This window comes from Carettochelys insculpta, chromosome 10, assembly GCF_033958435.1.
Source record: "Carettochelys insculpta isolate YL-2023 chromosome 10, ASM3395843v1, whole genome shotgun sequence".
NCBI lineage: Eukaryota > Metazoa > Chordata > Testudines > Carettochelyidae > Carettochelys > Carettochelys insculpta.
The window spans coordinates 3,309,287-3,324,451 of NC_134146.1; the positions used below are offsets into that span (position 1 = coordinate 3,309,287).

The window sequence follows — 15,165 nt, forward strand, 5'->3', positions numbered from 1 at the left end:
GTCATAGGTACACAATAACCGATGATAGAGGCTGAGGGGGGTAGAGCTCTGCAGACCAGCCCATCTTCTGATGAGTAAAATTACAGCTCTAACTGTCTCGGGCTAACCAGGGTAAACCCATAAATACACATATGCTCCCACATGCTTGGGCTGAATGAACCGTGAACCATGAACACCCATTGGGCCTTATTCTCCTCTCGCCCACCCCGCCGGCAGCCAGGGGTCCGGGCCCTGAAGTCCCCGCAGCTACACCAGCGCCGAGAGGCTGCCAGGCAGAGGCGAGTCAAACCCAGTGGTTCTGGCTGCCACCGCAGCAGCTTGGCTCTGGGGAGCACTTTGTGGTTTGTTTTTCCCTGCTGAAGCCGGGCGGGGGGGCAGGGCAGGGAGGACAGCTTTCATCAGCCGGGCTGGAGTCTTCCTCTGGGGTGGGGCCCAGGCAACCCAGCCATGGCTTGCGCTCAGCCCGGACGGCTGCCTTTCCTGGGTAGCTTTCAATTTCCCCATGGCAGACCCGGAGGGGTGTAGTGTTACAGCACAGGAAACCCTCCCTTTCTTTCCAGCAGCTTTGCACAGCCCCTCTGTGTTAGCAATCACTTCACTTCAGCGCTCCAGGCCAGCCGCTGCAGCGTCCTGCCAGATTCTGCTCTGCTCCCCTGGGACAGGTAAGGGTTTGCTTCTCTTGCGCCCTGGGGCCTGGGCTCTGCAGCCCCTCCGGGCTGATCTGGTAATGGGAGTGGGCTGGGTCAGTGGATGCTAGGCCAGTGTTTTTCAACCTCTGTGATCCCAGGGACCAGCTTGCTGCCTTCCTAAACCGTGTCAAGGAGTCTCAGGGCCTGGCGCTAGGCATGGAGCAGCCGTAGGGAATCACCGTGTCCAGCTGGAGCAAGTATCTCTTTGTACTCCTGCAGTGGGAAAGGAAGTGCTGCCACGGCTCCACTTGGTTAAGGGTGACCTCTGGAGCTGGCATCTCACAGCACCGTGCAGGAAGGGCCCACCCTGCCCTGCCCTGCCCGGCCTCCGCGTGGCTGCGTGCTATGTTTGTGCAGAGAGCAGGGGATTTTCTACACGCAGCACATGAGAGCTGGGAGCTGCACAGGGAATCTCTGCCTCGCTGGAGTTGTGATGGGCGTTTTCCTCTTGCATCCGTCCAGCAGAAAGCCAGCTGTCTGCGCACCCCTCCCTGGGACGGGAGGTCTGAAGCGGGTTTGGGCAGCAAAGGCCCCTGCCAAGAAAGGAGGGGAGGAAGTATCACCATCACTCATTCTGGGTGTGGAGGAGGACTGGCAGTCAGAGCTGATCAGGGGCTGGTTGTGGGACCTTACCGAGCTAAGACCAGAACCACGTAGAGTGACTGGTGAAGTGTAGGGGTGAGGGGTGTCGGAGACATGGCTACGGAGGGTCTGAAAAAGAGAGGAGACATCTGTGGGGGACTTTCCCCTGATTACCAGGAAAATTCCGCTCACTGTGGCCTCTGGTGACCCCGTGGAGGTTTACAGCTCAACGAGAAAACCCAGAGAAGGGCTGGTAGCCTGATAAGCCGTTTCTGAAGCCTGGCGCCTGAGGATGCTGCCTAGAGCAGTCCATACACTGCCACACCAGGCCCACAATCAGAGGGCCCGATAATGACTACATGGGGCCCACAAAGAGATGACCCAACCCCGCCCAGCAGGACTCTCATTCTCTGTCACATTCTCCAGAGCACCACACTGTGATTTCTGCATCGCTGAGTTTCTGCAGCAGCCCTGCCGCCAACAGTACAGGGCGCGTCCCACGGGGCTGTTACCTAGGTAGCCCTAACAACAGGCACCGATAGCCGCAGGCTACAGGGGATCTCTGCAGGTTTTCTGTTTCCGTCCCCAGACCATATTGCAGGTCACCCTGCATGGCCGTCCTGCTCCCAGGGGTCCCTTTTGTCTGTCACAGCAGCAGCGAAATAGACACTTCATTGCAGAAAAGGGCTGCTGACCACACCAAAGCCACGGTACTTCAAAGGGGCCCAAAGCAACTACCTCTTCCTCCTCCCACCATCGGCGGCCCTGGTCTTGGCATTAGTGACAGCCCACCCGGATCCCCTCTTGCTGATACAACTGCAATGAGGGGCCGCTCCCTTCCCGGGATGTCTCTTGTGTCACATAGGTGTAGGTGGGAGCTGGCTGAGGCCCAGGACATGCACCCCTAGGAGAGAGAGACTACTTTGTCAGGCTCTGGGTGGGAGGAACTCAGACCAGGAGCCATGCGCAGCTTGACCTGCTGCCCACAAACAGGGAAGAACTACTAGGAGAAATAGAAGTGGGTGGCAACCCGGGCTGTAGTGACCGTGAGATGGTAGATTTCAGGATCCTGACAAAAGGAAGAAAAGAGAGCAGTAAAATACAGACCCCTGATTTCAGAAGAGCAGACTTCAACTCCTTGAGAGAACTGATGGGCAGGATCCGCTGGGAAGCTAATATGAAAAGGAAAGGAGCTCAGGAGAACGGGCAGTATTTTAAAGAAGTTTTATTGAAGGCACAGGAACAAACCATCCTGATGCGCAGTAAGAAAAACAAACATGGTGGGCAACCAGCTTGGCTTACCAGGGAAATCTTTTGTGAAATTAAACTCAAAAGGGATGAGTATAAGAAGTGGAAACTTGGACGGATGACAAAGGAGGAATACACATACATCGCTGGGGAATGCAGTGGAGTAATCAGGAAAGTAAAAGCACAGTTGGAACTGAAGCTAGTGAGGAATGTGAAGGGAAACAAGAAGGTTTCTACAGGCATGTCAACAATAACAGGATTAATCAGGGAGGGTGTGGGGCTGTTACTGGACGAGGGAGACGACCTGGTGACAGATGATGTGGGAAAGGCTGAAGTACTCAATGTTTTTTTTTTTGCCTCAGTTTTCATTGACAAGGTCAGCTCCCAGACTACGACACTAGGCAATGCAGTATGGGAAGGAGGTGGGCAGCCCTTGGTGGGGGAAGAACAGGTTAAGAGCTCTTTAGAAAAGCTAGCCACACACAAATGCCTCGGTCCAGATTTAACACATCCAAGGGCACTGAGGGAATTGGCAGATGTCATTGCAGAGCCTTTGGCTATTATCTTTGAAAACTCGGGGAGATCGGGAGGGGCCCTGGATGACTGGAAAAAGGCAAATGCGGTGCCTATCTATAAAAAAGGAAAGAAGGACAATGCAGGGAACTATAGACCGGTCAGCCTTACCTCAGTCCCTGGGAAAATCATGGAGGGGATCCTCAAAGAATCCATTTTGAAGCACTTGGAAGAGGGGAAAGCGATCAAGAGCAGTCAACATGGATTCACCAAGGGCAAGTCCTGCCTGACCAATCTGATTAGCTAGTATGATGAGGTAACTGGCTCTGTGGACATGGGGAAGCCAATGGATGTGATATCCCTTGACTTTAGCAAAGCTTTTGATACAGTCTCCCACAACCTTCTTGCCCGTATATTAATGAGGTGTGGATTGGATACTCATACTTTAAGATGGACGGAAAGCTGGATAGACGGTCAGGCCCACTGAGTAATGGTCAACGGCTTGGTTGGGGGTCAGTTTCAAGTGGAGTGTCCCAGGAATCAGCTCTAGGGCTGGTATTGATCAATATCTCTATTAATGACCTGGCTGAGGGGACAGATTGCACCTTCAGCAAATTTGCAGATAACACGAAGCTAGGGGGACAGATAGATATGTTGGAAGATAGGGACAGGGTCCAGAGTGACCTAGACAAATTGGAGGATTGGGCCAAAGGAAATCTGATGAGGTTCAACAAGGAGAAGTGCAAAGTCCTGCACTTGCGACGGAAGAATCCCAAGCATTGTTACAGGCTGAGGACCAACTGGCTAAGTAGCAGTGCAGCAGAAAAGGACCTGGAGATTATAGTGGATGAGAGGCTGGATATGAGTAAACAGTGTGTCCTTGTAGCCAAGAAGGATAATGGCATATTGGGGTGCATTAGGAGAAGCATTTCCAGCAGATCTAGAGAAATTATTATTCCCCTCTACTCAGCACTGGTGAAGCCACATCTGGAGTACGGTGTCCAGTTCTGGGCCCCCTACTATAGAAAGGATGTGGATGCACTGGAGTGGGTTCAGAGGTAGACAATGCAAATGATTAAGGGGCTGGAGCACATGACCTATGAGGAGAGGCTGAGAGGGTTAGAGGTATTTAGTTTGCAGAAGAGAAGGCTGAGGGGTGATTTGATTGCAGCCTTAAACTTCCTGAAAGGGGGCTATAAAGAGGATGGAGAGAGACTGTTTTCAGTGGTGACGGATGGCAGAACAAGGAGCAATGGTCTGAAGTTACAGAGGGGCAGGTGTAGGTTGGATATTAGGAAGAACTATTTCACTCGGAGGGTGGCGAATCACTGGAATGCGTTACCTAGAGAGGTGGTGGAATCTCCATCCGTAGAGGTTTTTAAGTCCTGGGTTGACAAAAAACTGGCTGGGATGATTTATTTAGGGTTGATCTTGCTTTAGGCAGGGGGCTGGACTCGATGACCTCCTGAGGTCCCTTCCAGCCCAAGGACTCTATGATTCCACGATACACATGGTCAGGAAACCTGTCCTGGCTCCCTGGTTCTTTAGCCAGCATCACTCCTGCCCAGCCCGGGCTGTAGGTTGGAGCAAGCAAAGGCCTCCAGGAACAATATGCCTGATGGAGTCAATAAAGAAGCGTTGTATTCCTGCCACACACCCTACCTTCCTCTCTCCACTCTCAGATCTGAAATCTCCACAAGAAAATGTCCTAGGTTCACTCCACTGAGGCACCAAAAACGGAACCAAACACTTCTGCGAGACACATGGACAAAATGACAGGAGTCTGGAATGAGCATTCTTGCTTTGTGGCTGATATTAATGATTCATAGGCAATACGAAGCCCTGTGGCACCTCATAAACTAAAAGATATTTGAGAGCAAGTTAGTCTGCATCTTTGAAAGCAATACAAAGTCCTGTGGCACCTTAGAGACTAACAGATATTTTGGAGCATGAGCTTTCGTGTGCAAAGACCTGCTTCATCAGATGCATGAGTGCAGGGGAGGTCCCAGAGGAGGGTATAAAGAGGGAGTCTCAGTCAAGGGGTGGGCCAGAGCCGACCAGGTCTGTTCAGCCACAGAGGACGTGGCCCATTATAAGTAGCTAATGTGGAGGTGTGAACACCAAGAGCGGAGAAACTGCTTTTGTTATTGGCCAGCCGCTCCCAGTCTCTGTTCAATCTGAGTGTCCAGAGAGCCTGAAGTGTTCTCAGGCAGGTTTTTGTATGTTAGCATTCCCTCCTCTGGAACCCCTGACTCATCATCAGTGATCTACAACCCATCCTGGACAATGATCCTTCCCTGTCGGAGACCTCGGGAGGCAGGCCTGTCCTCACCTACACACAGCCCGCCAACCTTAAAAAATCCTCACCAGCAACCATAGACCACGCCACAGTAACTCGAAACCTGGAACCAATCTCTGCAACAAACCTCGGTGTCAGCTCTGCTCACATATCTACACCAGTGACATCATCACAGGACCTAAGCACATCAACCACTCCATCAGGGGCTCTTTCACCTGGACGTCTACTAATATAATGCTATATATGCCGTCATGTGCCAGCAATGCCCCACTGCAATATACGTTGGCCAAACCGGACTGTCTCTGTGTAAAAGAATAAAGGGACACACATCAGACATCAGGAATGGAAACATACAACAACTTTCAGGAGAACACTTCTATCTCCCTGGACACTCAGTAACAGATTTAAAAATAGCAGTCCTACAGCAACAATAACAACAACAAAACACTTCATAAATAAACTCCAAAGAGAAACTGCAGAGCTGAAATTCATTTGCAAATTTGACACCATCAACCAAAGATCGAACAGAGACTGGGAGTGGCTGGCCAACTGCAAAAGCGATTTCTCCACTCTTGATGTTCACACTTCCCCAATTAGCTACTGATAACGGGCCACGTCCTCTGTGACTGAACAGACCTTGTCAACTCTGGCCTTCCCCTTGACAGAGACTCCCTCTCTAAACCCTCCCCCGAACCCTGCCCCCGCTCATGCATCTGCTGAAGCGGGTCTTTGCCCACAAAAGCTCATGCTCCAAAATATCTGTTAGTCTATAAGGTGCCATAGGACTTCTCGTTGTTTTTGAAGATACAGAATAACACAGTTACCCCTTTGATATTAATGATTCACCAACCCTGTCAAAGACGCCACTAGGGCTGTGCCCTTCCTCTTCTTTTCTTGGAACTGATGTGCACACAGATGTGACATGTACCTCAAGCGTGACGAGTCTCAGGCAGGGTGTCAGCATCTCATTAGCCTTGTCTTCTTTAAGATTATAGCTCAGAATATTCGCATGACCTGACTGGAAGGGCTGAAGCTTTTTGTCTTTGATCTTGGTCTTATCTGTTGGCTCTGGGTCCAAGAAAGACAGCTCCATGAGTTTCTTTTGCCTCATTCTCACCTCCTGAGCCAATTTGTCCAGTCCTATTGTCTCCTGAATTCTCCTCCGTAAGTTCCTGTTGAAATGCTGGTAGAGCTTCCAGTCCAAAAAGCACCATTCTTTTACCTTTTCCTTGCTCTTGGGGCTCACCCTCTGGACAGTGTCCTGGCTTCGTGCATTCAGCTTGAAGCAAACCACATCGTCCAGTTCCCAGCCCAGAGTGTCCTTCAGCAGGACCACAGACTCATCAAAGGACTCGGTGAGCAGCCACTGGAAAGCCTGCTCGATCTCCTCTATGACTCTCTGGACATAGTCTTCACTGTCCACTGAGTTATTATCATAGCTAATGTCAAACCACATGCAGTTCCTGGCACGAAAGTTATTTGTGCATTTGCCCATATTGTAACATGTCCATGGAGATACCAAAAATGCATTCACATCCTTTGACCTTCTAAAGTCTGGTGTAAAACCTTTATTGTAGGCATAGGAGGACTCCATCAGCGCAACTGGGTTTCTCAGGATGGAGAAGTAGGTGGTGGTGTTTGGACCTGTTTAAAACGGGACAGCACAGGGTGGCTATTACTGTATCTCTTGCTTCTGTGCAGGAGAGGTTGTTTTGATAAAAAAGGGCCCCTACTTGATTCTAAGGGTAACCAGCCCAACTAATAAGCACAGGGTAGGTAATTAGGGGAGGGTTAAAATATAGTCATGGTGGGAACGTCAAAGAACAAGCATTGTACTGACTGGTTTTAGGCAACTGGTCCAGTCGTCTTTCCCTGGTAGGAGGACTTGCCAACATTGCTACATTGCTATAGCTACAACTGCAAACAATCCCTGCCCAGTCACTAAGGTAAGGGTATTGGAAGCAGAGACTTTGCATTCCTATTAGCATTGAGTGAACGGTGGGGGGTGATATTCTCAGCTGGATGAAGTGTTGTTGTGGGCTGCATGAGGCTGAACCATTGTGCTTGGGTCTGATACCCCAGCAATCCGTGCCCCCCTAAACACCATGAACATGGGCTCAACAACAGCCCCAGATGGCTGAGGCTGAAGGAACACATTGGATTCAGGCAGGAGGCAATGGGGAAGACCCACATTTATGTAGACCCAGTGACTTGACTGACCGCTACAGTGGACCCATTGGCTAAAGCAGCAGCTGTGGGAAAAGGGCTGTGCAATGAACCCTGCAGCACAGCCCTTCATGACGGGTGGATTTCACCTCCCAAGCTGCTCCTTGTGCTCTCCATGTAGAGTCTGAATGCTCAGGAGATATGAGTGTGGAGTGGATTTCATAGAATCCTAGGGCTGGAAGGGACCTCAGGAGGTCATCTAGTCCAGCCCCTGCCCAAAGCAGGATCAACCCCAACTAAGTCACCCCAGCCAGGACCTTGTCAAGCTGGAACTTAAAAACCTCTAGGGATGGAGAATCCACCACCTCTCTAGGCAACGCATTCCAGTGCTTCACCAGCCTCCTGGTGAAGTAGCTTTTCCTAAAATCCAACCTACACTTCTCTTTCTGTAACTTCAGACCATTACTCCTTGTTCCTCTGTCTGTCACCACTGAGAACAATTTCTCTCCATCCTCTTTAGAGCTCCCCTTCAGGAAGGTGACGGCTGCTATTAAATCACCCCTCAATCTTCTCTTCTGTAAACTAAATAAGCCCAAATCCCTCAGCCTCTCCTCATAGGTCTTGTGCTCCAACCCCTTAATCATTTTTGTTGCCCTCTGCTGAACCTGTTCCAGCACATCCATATCCTTTTTATACTGCGGGGCCCAAAACCGGACACAATATTTCACCCCCAGGTACTCATCAAGGAGAGAGGACTAGAAGTTGACACCATTTTTTCAAAGCAAAGGGTCCTCCCTTGAGCCAAACAAGGCAACTCCAGACTTTCCTTAAGAAAGAAATAACCATAAGTCCTAAGCTTGCCAGAGGTGTCATTAATTAACATTTGTGGCCTGGGCTGGAGCTACACCCCTTGCCTCAGCTTGCTCCTCACACACTCCCTGGGATAACACCCATGCAAGTTTACTGTTTCTGCCCAGCAAATTATCTCTTAATTCCACGCTGTATGGTTGCTGGACACAATGGTTGTCCTTGGGAATTGTCGTGCCTTGAAAACAGCTAAAATTACATTCTCACACTTCAAATTCTCAAGATATTTCCTGGTTCTGCTTCCAGCTGGGAGCTCTTTAGGGAAACATACACTTTGGGTCTTTCAGTAGTCTGTAAGGTTGCAGGGAGTTGTGCTTCTGCCTTAAGGAGCAGTCTGCTTTGTCTCTCTCTGGTTTGGGGACTTTTGTCGTAAGGTTCTGGATTTTAAGGCGAAAGCAACATTGCAACCTTCCAGACTGAGTAATTTATCTAACCCCACAGTATTCATGCCATGAATGTAGCATGAACAGAGCTCTGCACACCTTGCACTATCCAGGCTGATGAGAGAAGGAACATGCATCGACAAAGAGACACCATTAGCGGTAAGCCTGTAACAAACACAACGGCTTTGTTGGCAGGGGCAATGAAAGAACCTAGATACACTATTCTCAGAGTAAACCAGTCACCAGTTAAAGACATGACTACACTCACAAGACAATGACTGATAAAGAGCATGGTCTGAGTCAAACAAAGCATGGTAGAACTTGCACAAGCATCTGCCCCATATCTCTTTCAATTCATCACGGTTGTTATCTGTGTTATGCTTCCTATACAAATACTGGACCTTTCTCAAACAGACGTCTAACTGCAGGCTGGTTTGGAGATGCACGCAAACAGCACCTAGGATAAGACAGTCAAATTCCTGCTCAGTTGTGTCCTGTCCAAGATTGTTACCTGGACTCTGGCACCAAAAGGTAAGACTACAACCCCACTGCACTATTAAAGAGACCATAGCACTTGGAGTAGCGGAAGCTTCCAGAAATTGGCTCAGATAGTCATACAGTCCATTAGGATAAATGATGGGTCTTGTCAAAGGAATGTGAGGCTCATTCCCATCATCAGCCACATTTCTCAGCACAGCTGATGCCTTGATACCCTCGACAGAAACTTCCAGCTGATGCTTGGGGTTCTCCTGAGTTCGCCATCTCTCTTCTCCAGGCTACCCACGCTGGTGACTTTTGCAAGCCTAGGACTGTAGGCACCATGTGTTTGTCTACTCTTCGCCTTACATCACTTGGTGTCTTTTTAGTTCGATGATACTTGTGACCACATTGGGCCTACACTTCATTACTCCTGTCCTCCTGTCTTTGTTTTGGTGCTTGCATCAGGCTGACAGCAGAAGGCCTGCTTGTTACCTCTGCTTATTAAACCTGCAGAGAAATTTCCTGCGGCGTGGACACTAGTCATAGCTAACCCATTTCTACCGGTGTTTAGAAACCTATAAATAGTGGTGGAAGGCACCTCCTGGGTCCTTGAGTCCAGTCTCCTATCAAAGCCAACTCCTAGTATGTCTGTTTTTCTTTGTTTTCTGTGATTTTGTACATTAAAGTGAATTGATGTAGAAAATTGCCAGTTAGAGATAGGCAGGGAGTGGGCTGTGAAAGTGTCTTTGGAGCATTCGCAGAGAAAGCTACACAGCTCTGCCAAGTGCCAAGACAGGCAGTCTCACCGATACAAAGATAGTAGCCAAGATGCTCTCTGGGCAAGGTTATTACTAAACAAGAGGGGTGAAAAAGAAACAGCCTGGCTTAATGAGAACAGTAAGTGCAGTCCTGGGTTCGGTACTATTCAGTATTTTCCTTAACGACTTGGAATGGAGAGGGTGCTTATAAAATCTGCAAACGACACCACGCTGGGAGGGGTTGCTAGCACTTTCTAGGACAAAATTTTGAGCCAGAGGAAAGAGTCGTATCAGGAGGCAGGGACTGAGGGAAGGGCCCAGGATGCTCTTCCCCCCCCACCCCCCCGCCAAAAGTGACTGTGTCAGAGAAGGGCCTGTTTTTGGTGTGGGCAGAAGGGTCATACAAAGCGACACAGTCCCCACACTGGAAAAAAGTCAGCCAAGAAAAGGCGACGGCCTGAGGAGATAAACAAAAGAAGAAACAGGCCCATGATGAACCTCTAGATGGTGCAGCAAAAGAGGAGAGGCGGGTGTGTGTGGGGGGGGGTGGCAAAGGAGATAGACACCCCCCCATGCAGAAAGCTGATGTGGGCAGCAATTAGCACCCAGCGGGATTCCAAGACCGCAGGGACTCAACCCCTTGGCAAGCGGGTGCTGGGAGACTCGCTGGAGAAGATGAAGCAGTGGCAGGGAAGGCTGGGGGTTACAAGCTGAGTCTGCCAGCTGGCTCTGCATGACCTGGAGTCCTAGCGGAACAAACTAAGAGGTGCCATGAGATGTGGGGAGGGTTTCTTCTCACAGGTATGAGAGTGGTCAGAGTCTGGGGTGGGGTGTCCACCTGACACAGACTGGAGCGGGTCAGATCTTAGTCCAGAGCCAGGGAGCAGGCAACTTTTTGCAAGCAGGTGCACCAAGGCAGGGTTGCTTGGGGTCTTAATAGACCAAGAATTTCACAGCAGATGGGCTGTTGCTCAGAAAAGGCAATCATGCCCTGGGGGAGGTTGGAGTGTCCGGGGCTGATCTAACCACAGACAGAAGGGGAACCAGGAGCTGCCGGAAGCTGTCCAGGGAAGGAGCAGCGAGGGCTCCCAGAGCTGCTGGGTTAAGTGCTCCTGGATAGCAGCCCACTTGGGTTCCCCTACCCACCCTGAGGAAGTGGCCCCAGCAGGACAGTGAGTGGGAAGAGTGACTGAATCCCTGTAGAAGGGAAAGCGATTGGAAGGACTGGACCCTGGCAGTTGGGGAACACAGAGCGACCTGTATGGAGGGCCAAGTAATGAGGAGGAGCTTGGGGTTCCTGGCACGAGAGAGGGGCTGCAGACCAGAGAGAGAGAGGAAGAGAGAGGTGGAGTCACAGTGTGCAAACAGAGCAAAAGGGTGGTGACCTGAGGCACTAATCTGCAGACTGACAAAAAGAAGGTGCCGGACAAGAGATGAGTGGAGTACCCCGTGGCAACCAGCTGAGGCCATGCCGGATGCTTCACAAATAGCACACGGAACAAGGTAATGTTGAGTTATCCTGTCCTCCCATCCCAGCTTCAGGCAGTCTGCAAGTCTCTAAACCTCTGAGCATGGGGCTGCATCCTGAATTATCTTGGCCAATAGCCAGTGAGGTACCTCTCCTCCCTGAATTTACCTAATTCTTTTTTGAACCCAGTTGTATTTTTGGACTCTACAACATCGCCTGGGAATGAATTGCATGGGTTGCCTGAATGTTCTGGGGAAAACGTACTCCCTTTGGTTTGTTTTAAATGTGCTGCCTGTTAATTTAATTGGGTGACCCACATTCTTATATTATGTGGGGGACAGAACAACATTTCTTTATTCACTTGCTCCACATGTTCATACAAAAACAACAAAAAGTCCTGTGGCACCATAGAGACGAACAGATATTTTGGAGCGTAAGCTTATGCTCCGAACAGGACTTTTTGTTTTGGAAGATCCAGACTAAAGCCGTGTCTACACGTGCACGCGACTTCGAAGTAGCGGCACTAACTTCGCAATAGCGCCCATCACGGCTACACGTGTCGGGCGCTATTCCGAAGTTAACATCGACGTTAGGCGGCGAGACGTCGAAGCCGCTAACCCCATGAGGGGATGGGAGTAGCACCCTACTTCGACGTTCAACGTCGAAGTAGGGACCGTGTAGTCGTTGCGCGTCCCGCAACATCGAAATTGCGGGGTCCTCCATGGCGGCCATCAGCTGGGGGGTTGAGAGACGCTCTCTGCAGCCCCTCAGCTCAATGGTGGCCGCGTGGAGCGGCCCCTTAAAGATCCCCTCCCCCTCCCTTCCTGTGCAGGAAGCTGAGGGAACGTGCAGGCGGCAGCCCAGACACGCGGCCAGCCTGCACGTCCCTCAGCCACCCAGAACAGGGCCAGCACCTGCGATGGCTGCCCGGCAGCCCCCCCAGCACCCCCAGGGGACCCCCCCCAGGGAAGCCAGAGCAGCCAGGCCAGCCAGGCGGGCAGCCAGGCCGGGAAGCGGCAGCGGGGCCCCTCCTGGACGGAGGCCGAGCTGCAGGACCTGCTGGGGCTCTGGAGCGAGGAGGAGGTGCTCCAGGTAATGGGGAGCAAGAGGCGGAACGCGGATGCGTTCGCTCGGCTGGCCGAGGGCCTGGCTGCCCGGGGTCACCCTGCCCACACTCCTGATCACGTCAGGAGTAAGGTGAAGGAGCTGCGGCAGGGTTACTCCCGGGCCCGGGATGCGGCCGGCCGATCTGGGGCCGCCCCTGTCACTTGCCCCTTTTAGAGGGAGCTCAGGGACATCCTGGGCCCCCGGCACACCTCCTCCCCTCCGGCCACCCTTGATACCTCGGCCGACGAGCCCCAGCAGGCCCTTCAGCCGGAGTCCGCCCCGGAGGCAAGCCCCGCACCCCGGGGGCCCCCCCCGGAGCCCACCCCCAGGACATCGCAGCAGGAGGAGGAGGAGGAGGAGGTGGGCTCCTCCTCTGCAGAGTTCAGGCTGCAGATCCTCCTCCTGCCCTCCCGGAGCAGCAGCCGGGCGTCCACCCCCCCGGGGATCTCCGGACCGTGGGAGTGGACCGACAGGTATGTACCCCCCTCTGGTGTACACCCCCGGGGTTGAGGGGCGGGGGTAATAGATATGTGCCCAGGGCCCCCCACATGCCCACATGGCCATGGCCCCAAGGACAGCAGGGCCATGTCCCTCACAGCACTGCATCAGCCCCTGCCCCCCACCCACCCCGCACAACAGTGCCATGCCCCATCCCCGGGGCAGGGGGGAGCAGAACCTCGAGGGTCCCCCGGAAGGAGGGGGTGGGACACCCCGCGGGAGCAACAGCAGCAGCAGCAGCAGCAGCAGCATGTGATGGAGTGGGGGGAGTGCAAAAGGGAGACTCAGGCTAGATATGAGCAACAAGAGCTGAATAGGTCCCGGGGCAAAGGATGATCCTGGGGCTACAGCTGGCAGGTGACACCTCTGCGCTGAACAAAGAGGAGGGAGGAGCCGAGCTGGCTTTGAATTGGGGCGGGGGCCGCAGGTAGAGGCTAGGGGAAGGGAGAGCTGGAAGGCAGCCAGCCTGAGGAGGGGGAAAGCTACACCCCAGAGGGGCACCCCTTGGGGTCTTCTCCCCAGGATGGGTTGGAAGAACTGTCTCTGACTGCTGTGCTGTCACTCCTGGGAGAAACTGGGCATCTGTGGCCTAAGACACCTCTCCTGTCAGACCCTGCTGAGTGAAGTGAGAGTCACTCCTGCCAGGGGACGGGGTGCAGTGCAGGGGGACCCCTGAACCCCATCCATCACAGCAGCATCTCCCAGGGACGGGGATGGGGAACCTGCAGCACAGGGGTGGGGGGACAAGGGCCACGGCTCGGGGCCCACACTAACGCCTGTCTCCACTCTTCTTCCCCCCGTCCTGTGTTCCACAGCTGCACCATCGGAAGGACCGGAGAGCGCCGGCGAGGCTTCAGTGGTCCCGGAATCCCCTCCGGGGCCATCGCTCCAGGCCAGCCCCTCGGCAGAGGACCGACCGGCCCCACGGCAGGCAAGACGGCGGACCCCGCAACACCACACGGCGGCGACGGACCCCCAGCTGCTGGCCATCCATCGCCGGCAGCTGGAGGTCGCGGAGCAGCATCTGCAGGTGGAGCAACGCCGCCTCCACCTGCAGGAGCGGGAGCTGGCCTGGCGCCAAGAGGCATGGGGGGCCTACATGGAGACCTTCAACCGCCTCGTGGACTACCTGGCCCCCCCGTGCCGCGCCAGCCGCCGCAGTGCCCACCCTGCCCACTCCACCCGCCGCGCCACCCACTGCTCCGCTCGTCGCTGCGCCATCCGCCGTCGCCCCGCCACCCGCCACCGAGGGCCGGAGCGCCGACGGACACCTGGGGCCAGCTGAGACACGCCGGACGTATCTGCCAGTCCGCCCGGCCCCCAGCCAGCCCTGGACAGGGCTGCGGCCGAGGCGGGGCTCCCGGCCGCCCACCCCCAGTGCTGGACTATAGGGGCGTGGGGCCCAGGACGTGCCCCCACCCCTTGTATATAGTTGGACTTATGTATTTGTGCCCCCCGTTTGCCCAGTCCCCCCCCCCATGTAAATAGTTCTCCCCGTCCTTGCAATCCCTGGTTTTCTCTCTTTTGTTACACGTACATATATATGGAAACTTTTTTATTATTCACTCATGTTATGGTTTAGTTAGTAGGTCTTGTACATAGTTTTGTCGTTATTAGTTCAAAAACCAGTTAAAAAAAGAAAACCAGTTTCATTTTACCAGCGAGTGCGTGCTTTTATTTGTCCAGGAGAAGTTGGGGGTGGGGGGTGCTGTTGGGAGCTCCGTGGTGTGGGCGTAGGGGCAGGGAGTGTTGTGGAAGAAGGAGGGGGGCACAGTGAGGGGCCTGGCAGAGTTCACCCCGCGGCCTCATCATCGAAGTGGGCCCACAGGGCCTCCCGGACCCGGGTCCCTTTGGGGTCCACCTGGCGACTGGGGGCAGCGGGTGGCTGCACGTCGCCCCTGCCGGCTTCCACAGCCCAGCCCTGGAAAACGGCCTCCCCCTTGCTCTCCACCAAATTGTGCAGGGCACAGCAGGCACCCACAATCTGGGAGATGTTGTTGGGGCCCACATCCAGGCGGGTCAGGAGACATCTCCAGCGCCCTTTGAGGCGGCCAAATGAGCGCTCCACCACCTGGCGCGCGTGGTTCAGGCACTGGTTGAAGCGCTC

At 53.4% G+C, this 15,165-nt stretch overlaps 1 protein-coding gene and 1 pseudogene across 1 annotated transcript; one reads left to right on the forward strand and one right to left on the reverse strand.

The window, feature by feature from the left end:
• Positions 1–586: 586 nt before the first annotated feature.
• Positions 587–14,691, forward strand: LOC142018229 (uncharacterized). The gene is made up of 4 exons (XM_075003821.1): positions 587–662; positions 9,162–9,278; positions 11,390–13,033; positions 13,874–14,691. Exons 3-4 carry the CDS (start codon positions 12,688–12,690, stop codon positions 14,341–14,343), a joined length of 816 nt encoding a protein of 271 aa, XP_074859922.1. The 5' UTR covers positions 587–662; positions 9,162–9,278; positions 11,390–12,687; the 3' UTR covers positions 14,344–14,691.
• On the reverse strand, positions 6,166–7,226 carry LOC142018632 (galactose-3-O-sulfotransferase 2 pseudogene; annotated as a pseudogene).
• Positions 14,692–15,165: the final 474 nt, after the last annotated feature.